Raw genomic sequence first — 7169 nt, 5'->3', positions numbered from 1 at the left:
CTTTGACAGCCACGTCCCAGGGTGGCTCAGCCAGTGAAAGGCTACAAGGAGCCAGACCTCCAGGCACCAGTTCTGCTGTACAAACCATTTAAACCTCCTCCTGTGCAACAAAACCCTTGTGTTCGTACCTCCAAGCCAGGGCTTGGAGTCGGGCAGGTGCTTTCCTCTCGATCAGAGCTCTTCTCATCAGAGAACTGACTCAGTTCTCCTGACAGCCCCCTCTGTTCTATGCTGTCTTCCCCCAGCACCTCAGAATTCTCTACCTAATTGCAAAGAAGTTTGTGCAAGGCACAGGTGAACCTTAACTTTGTACTTTGAACATTTGAATTTGCAGCTCTCGTTGAAGTAAAGTCCCTCACGATTAGTACTGACCCAGGCCTTGCCCCATTCCCCGACTCAACATCATGAAAGGTATATAGCTTGTTTTTTCTCACCAGATCAACCCACCGAGGGTTCAGACTCTTGCTTTTCCCCTCCTTTCAAGTACTGCGAGGGCCCTTCCCCATCCTCGAGGCTGCTGCAGCAGGTTCTTCCTTGCAGTAGTTGGAGCACGAGCCCCATTTTCGCTTCCCTGCGGTGTCTGTGACTGTCAGGCGTTGCTGAATTGTGTCCAGAGTGGAGTCCGCTGCCCGGCCCTCTCCTCCCTTGGAGCCAGGTACTGGGTCCGTCTCTCCTGCTGAATGCTTACTCCAGCCCACCTCCTCCTCTCTTCCTTCTTTTCTATCAATGCAAAGTTTTAAAGAGACTGCAAGAATAGCTCCGCTTGGGAAACCACTGCTTTCACCACTGCCGTTTCTGCTCTATGGGAAGCTGCCATGTTACAGCTACAACTCCTCTGGGACCTCTGTTGGTTGCTCTCGATAATACAAAATTACCAACAGAATTAAACCAGAAGCTGTAAGCAACCAGAGCTTAGCTTCTAATATGAGCCACTGCCATTTCCAAAGAGTCGACCCATCTTTTAAGTTTGCCAGGGTGTTAAGGCTGCTGCTTTGACCGCAGCGAGCTGAGCAGCAGTGCCTTCGGGGTCGTGGCAGGTGCAGGAGCTGAGGGGTGGCACCAAGGCACCAGCGTCCCTTTGGCGGTCTGGGGTCCTCGGTGCCGCCCTGCGGTGGGGCAGCGGGTGGGAGGGAAGGAGCAACCCTTCAGCACAGCTCCCAGAGGGTTTAAAGGGGTTTGGTTGGGCTCTGGCTGAGCAGCCAGCCTTTGCGAGGCAGGCGCGGCGCAGCCCAAGGTCTGTTTCTGAGGCTGCGGTGCCTGGTCCTGCAGGGACCCGGCGCTCGGGGCAGCGGGGCAGGCATGGGGTCACCTTGGCCAGCAGTGTCCCCCAGCACGAGTTGCCCTGCCCCACGCCAGGCTCCTCCCGACCCAGCCTGCTTTCAGGCGCTCCCCGCGAGGGACCCCTGCCAGGACCACGGGCTGCCGACGCCGTAGGCATTCGGACCCGCGCCTGCCTTCGCGCCCTTCGGCGAGCCCAGCGCAGCGTTCCGGCTGCCCCCCGCCGCCCTGCCCCGCACTTGTCCCCGCGCCAGCGACGGGGCTCCGCCACGGTTCACCTTAGAGCAGAGGCTGGGCAAGCAGCGGCCGCTGCAGAGCGGGAAAGGGATGTCTGCAGCACTCCCACCCACACCTGACTTCACGTCTTGCTGCCACCTGGCACAACCGCTTTACACACCAGTAAATCCTAACAGCAGGCTCCTGAGATCAGAATAAAACAAAATCATCACTGATCACTTGTTTCACGTTTAAGAAAAAAAAAAAAACAGTTTTAATGAAAAAATAAAGTTCTGAATTAAACTATAATCATACATGGCTGAAAGTGATGAACTAAAAGAATGGAGATGTTACTTTTTTTTTTCTCTCTGCTGATACTGTAACGTGCCAGACTTGTCAGACACCATCTATTGGGATAAATCTGAAAAGGGAACAGAACAAGAGTCAGTCACATTGATTAGTACCGAACCTCTGTGAAAAAGAGCCAGTTCGCTTGGCAGTTCGCCTTTTCTCGCATAAAAGCTTCAGGAACACGTTCCACAGAGGTCCGGTTGAATTGGAGACACACTGTAAACACAGAGATACCAATTTTCAGAGCAGGTCCAACCCTCACGCAGCTTGTGACTGGGATCTTCCAAAGCCTTTCTGTTTGCAGAGTGAAATGGCAGCATTTGAGAACTTTGGTTATTTTTCTGGCTGCAAAGAACAGTCAGGCAGCCGTCGGGGGCAAGTCTTTGGCAAACTCCTCGGTGGTTCCAGGTAGCTTCTTGAAGGCAGCATACCACGGTCATGGTCTTAAGGTTTTACAGAAGCTGGAGCTGGTTTTCAGAACCCAGAGTCAGTTGTGGCAGCTTGGTGGAACGGGATTTTTGTAGAGAAGCAGGACAGAAGAACAGTTGCACATCGTGCAGCTCCGTCGCCCTGCCCCGGGCCGGCAGACCTCTCACCCCCCGCTCCATGTCCCACGCAGCGGAGCCCCAGGGCACTGCAGTGCCCGACTGTCTGCCCGCAGCTTCGGCAGCCCCGTGTCAGGTGTCCGAAGGAGGGGACCTGGCTCTGTGTTCTGGAAAGACGCGTGGTCCTCACCAGGATGCATCTCCCGAGGAGCCAGTACTCGGATAAGGCGCTGGTCTAACGCGGCGTATCTGCAGGATGAACGTGGACACGTTCCTACTGGTACGGCTGGTCCGCAGCACCAGCCAGCGACTCCCCTCGCCTCATGGTCTCACCAGACCGCACACACATTGTTCATAACGTCAGGGAAATACCCGAAATGCAAACCGACGTTGTGCAACGCACACGGTTTGCTCTGGTCATCGAGGAACGCCGCCGCCATCGCGGTGGCCTCACATACAAGCCTCGACTCCCTGTCCCGTTTCTGAACAGATTTCCCTCCAGCCGAGGCCCTAGGAAGCCCCGTCGAGGGACTGCAGAGTCAGTGGGGGCCTCAGCGCTCTCCCGTCCTCCTCACGCTGGATGGATCTTCATTGCACTTCACCTGGCTAGCTGCATAGCCTGCACTTGCTTTTATCTGTGTAATTTGCAACCAATCGGTTAAAGATTCCCGTCTTTTGATCATAAATCCAGTCTCAAAAAACAAACAGCAAAACCAAAAGTCAACTCAGCTGTAGCACTTGGATGGAAATGATCAAATCTCAAACCAGACCTGCCAGGTTCTAAGTTTACTACAGCCCCTTTTACAGTCCACGTTTAAATTTTGGGCTGAGAAAAGGGAGAGTCATCGTCTTCTTAAACAGCACCTTGGAGTTTAACGAAGGGCCGGGAAACACAGCTAACGGTATCGCCCCGTACACACATTTGAGCCAATCATGCAAAACAAAGTCACGAAAAATCACTGTAAGAAGAAACCTTCTAGGAAGAAATCTGGTGTCGCTAATCCCCAGCACTGCCTGTCCAGAACAGGGGCTGCTCCCTTCCTTGAAATAGGCCGGTCCCTCGGCACAGGAGGAAGTCCAGTTTTCACCTGAACAATGCCAAATCACTGAACTCCCCTCCTGCCCGGCCCGCTGACGAGGAGGCGGATCGCACAGAGGTCGGTGGGCATTGATGCTCACTCCTACAGAGCCTTAGGATATCTGAGATGGATAGATACGGACAAATGGGCAGGTATAATATTACATTAAAATTAAAACACATGGCCATTTACTTTTCAGACTCCACACAGATTCCCTCGTCCTCCCTCTTCGGAGGAGAGCGAGTTTCCTAGCACAGAGGAGGTTTGCAGTTTCCCGATGGGGTGAGAAAACATACGTGGCAAAGGTATTATACATTCCCCAGACATCACCCAGTTCGTCGTTGTAACCAGACAAAACCCCACCGAGCGCCGGGAGCTCAGTCTGTCCCTGGAGCTGATCGGTATCCAGCAGCAGTCTTGACCAGCTGGTCTCTTCCAGCCCCAGCTGCCCACGACTCGGCGGTTCCTCGTCCCTGTTGCCGCAGGCCGGCCAGGCAGCCCTTCCGCCTGAGCAGCAGCAGTTCGGGGGAGCTCTCCCTGGCCTCCTGGCCGGCGTCCGTGGCTCGCCCGCCCGCCCAAGCAGCGCACCAGCACGCGCCTCCCTCCCCTAGTCCAGAAAGCGCCTGCGCGAGCCCGTCCGGGAGCGGTTCGAACGGCGAATGTCAAACTTGGAGTCCCGGCACTTCTGGCATATGTAGACCTCTGGGACGTTCGACTTGCGGATTTTGGCGCAGGAGAGGTGGATCCAGGTGTGGCACTCGTTACACTCGATCATCGGCCGCCCGGCGAAAGGCTTCATGCAGAAGCAAGTGACGAGGTCCCACGAGTCGTCATCTGCAAAGAGAAACAGCAAGCGACGTTTTTAACGGCCGACGCCTCACCCACGCCAGGAATTTACTCTCCTTTTGCACTAAACTTACTACCTGGGTTTCAGACAGGCACTTTGCTGATCTTTCCAGGTCTCTCTTGCACGGGAAGAGACTCTCAGCAGTACAAGAGAGGCCATAGTCAGGAGAGGAGAACCGTCTGCTTCTACAAAGTCGCAGCTTTTTGCTCAGTTTATTGCGAAAGCAGCCAACCGCCCCCTCGCTTCCCCCCAAAAATCCAAGCGCTGCTCGATTCTGCCCAGGCAGCGCACCTTAGCGCTATCCCCCTGCTCCAAGCAAAGAACCAAAGAGATCAGCAACAGCAGCGCCGCTTCCACCTGGCTAATCCCCTTTCGACAGCCAGGCCACCTACCTGAATCCACCATGATGTCCTCGTCGTCACCAGTACCATCCTCATCCCGAAAGACCACCTGCTTGCCCTGCCGAATGACCGTTCGTTTGCCCACGCTCTGGATCTCCACCGTCTGCTCGGCCGACACGGCAGGGTAGGAGACACTGGAAGGTGTGTCAGAGTCCCACACCGAGCAGTGTTCCGTCGCAGACTGGGGGTCACCCTCAGAAGAGGGGCTCATCGGTGTCTCTACGTAAGAGTCCTCCGCCTCCAGCTCCAGAAGCTTCTCCTCGTAGTCCTCCTCCGCAGACACCTCCGTTTCCCTCCTCTTCAGCTTCTTCTTCTTCCTGATCTTATCGATTTGCTTTCGCTCCGGCAGGAAGTTGCCGGGTTTTGCCCGCTGGAACAGGGAACCGTAGGGTTTCGCTCGCTTGAGCTGACTGAAGCTCTTTCTGTTCTTGGCGGGCAGGGAAACGGAAGAGGGGATGTCATTGAACCGGGGGTCCCAGCTATCGCTGTCAATCGTGCCTCCGGTGCTGTTGGGGGGGCTGGGGCTGTTCCGCAGCGGCGTTTCCTGGAAAACGCCGAGAAAGCCCGTAAAAGCGTGAACCGGGAGCCGACCGGCGAGCGGCGCTGAGGCACCGCGCCCCTCCCCCGAGGCGCTGCCTCCCGCGGCCGATCTCGCCCAAGTTCAAGCGCCCGCTCTCCCGTACCCCGCGCCGCCACAGGGACCCCTGGCCGGGCACGGCCGCGGCCCGCAGCCGCCGCGGCCCCGGAAAGGCCGCGGGAGTGGTTCCGGGATCCGCACCCTCCTCCCCCCGCCCCATGGCCTCCCCCCGCCGCGCAGAGCCCTCCCCGCCGCTGGAGTTCCCCCTTTTGTTTCAGGGACCCGGCGCCGAGGCGCGACCTTCTCCCAGCGGCCGGTTTCACACAACCGCCCGGCAGACGCTGCCGCGGGGGGGCCCGGGGAGGGGCCCGGCCGGTGCCCGGCGCCCCCTCACCTCCTGCGGGTAGGGGATGTAGCCGGCGTAGGCCAGGACGAAGGTGCAGAACTTGTTGAAGTCTTCCACGGTCCGGTGCCGCCGGGAGGCGGGGGAGAAGTCCTGCGGGGAAGGGGACGTGGGGGGGGTCAGCGGCGGCCGCGGGGCCGGGCACGGCCGGGGGGGGGAGGCGCTGCTGCCGCCGCCGCTCCCCGCAGCCGGGCCCCGCCCGCCGCCGCTCCCCGCCGCCCCACCCCCACCCCCCGCGGCGGCGGTCGCCGGGCAGCGCCGCCGCCGCCCCCCACACCCCCGCACCCGGCACCACCCCCCGCCCCAGTACCCCCGGTCTCGGTACCGGGCCCTTAGGGGGGCCGCCCCCCGCGGCAGGACACGGCGGGGCGCGCCGCCGCCATTCCTCGCCCCGGCGCTCCGCGCTACGGCGGCACAAGATGGCCCCAGCCCCGCGGCGGGGCGGCGGCGGCGGGGAGCGGGCACCGGCGGTCAGGCGAGCCGAGCCGGGCCGGGCCGGGTCAAGCCGGGCAGCAGGAGACGCCCCCCCCCCCCCCCCACACTCCCTCCCCCGGGGACCCCGCTCACCTCCGGGGCGAACGGGGAGGCGCAGGAGTCGGAGTCCATGTCCCGGCGCGGGAGGCGGAGGCGGGACCGGGGGCGGCAGCGGCAGCTGGGCAGCGCCGACACCCGCGAACCGCTCGGTACCGGCGGGAGGCGGCGAAGGGGCGGCCGCCCGCGCGGGGGCCGCCGGGAACGGTAGTCCGCCCGCGCGGGGCGTGCCGGGAGCCGTAGTCCGGGCGTGCGCCGTGGCTGCCGCGGGGGCCGCCGGGAGGGGCCGCTGGAGGGCGGGGCCGGGCCGGGCCGGCGAGGCTGCGGCGGGTGGTGGCGGACGCGGAGCGGAGCGGTGAGCCCGGGGCGGCGTGACCGGGGCGGCGGCGGCGGGCCGTGGTGGGAGGGGGCGGCCCTCTGTTCACTGTGGGGCGGGGCGGGGTGGGGCAGGGCCCGGCCGGGGACAGGCAGCGGCGGGCGCCTCTCGCCGACTCGCGAGCCTCGGCCCTGGGCTCCGCCGACCCGCGCCCCTCTCCGTTGTTCCCGGCCCGGCCCCTTGTGACCGTCGCGTCGCGACCGCAGGGCCGCGGCCGAGCGCCCCCAGAGTGCCGCCGGGCGCAAAGCGGGGCCCGCAGCAGCCGCCGCCCTGTCTTGGGGAGCTGCCCCCCGCCCCTCGGACCTGCCCCCGCCGCTCCGGCTCTCGCCCCGTCAGCGCCGCCTGTCTCCCGGGCGGAGGGTCCCGCTTCGCACCCGCGCGGGCTCGGCGGGGCGGTACGCGCGTTACACGGGACCGCTGCACTCGGAAAGGCTCGAAACGCCGCGAGTTTCGCGGAGAACAATTTATTTTACTCCCACGGCGTCGGTGTGAGCCGGACGCCGGCAGGGACGGGGACGCCTGGCGGGACACCGGCCGTAACGCGGTTGGCCCAGGCGCTGGAGGT

At 61.8% G+C, this 7169-nt stretch overlaps 1 protein-coding gene across 1 annotated transcript; it reads right to left on the bottom strand.

The window, feature by feature from the left end:
* Positions 1-4070: 4070 nt before the first annotated feature.
* On the bottom strand, positions 4071-6303 carry PHF13 (PHD finger protein 13). Its single transcript, XM_086476216.1, has 4 exons — positions 6265-6303; positions 5689-5790; positions 4709-5261; positions 4071-4303 (listed from the first exon to the last, which is right to left on the bottom strand). The coding sequence occupies exons 1-4, from the start codon at positions 6301-6303 to the stop codon at positions 4077-4079; spliced, it is 921 nt and encodes a 306-aa protein (XP_086332342.1). The 3' UTR covers positions 4071-4076.
* Positions 6304-7169: the final 866 nt, after the last annotated feature.

Source organism: Leptosomus discolor, chromosome 20 (assembly GCF_034619465.1).
Source record: "Leptosomus discolor isolate bLepDis1 chromosome 20, bLepDis1.hap2, whole genome shotgun sequence".
Classification (NCBI taxonomy): domain Eukaryota; kingdom Metazoa; phylum Chordata; class Aves; order Leptosomiformes; family Leptosomidae; genus Leptosomus; species Leptosomus discolor.
This window is presented reverse-complemented; position numbering and strand designations above follow the sequence as displayed.

Bases quoted from the DNA above. Each gene is read 5' to 3' on its own strand.
- PHF13 (XM_086476216.1), bottom strand. From the start codon at position 6,303: ATGGACTCCGACTCCTGCGCCTCCCCGTTCGCCCCGGAG. The intron at 5,262-5,688 runs GTGAGGGGGCGC...GGCGTTTTCCAG, and splicing joins ACATCCCCTACCCGCAGGAG to GAAACGCCGCTGCGGAACAG. The intron at 4,304-4,708 runs GTAGGTGGCCTG...TTCTCTTTGCAG, and splicing joins GGACATCATGGTGGATTCAG to ATGACGACTCGTGGGACCTC.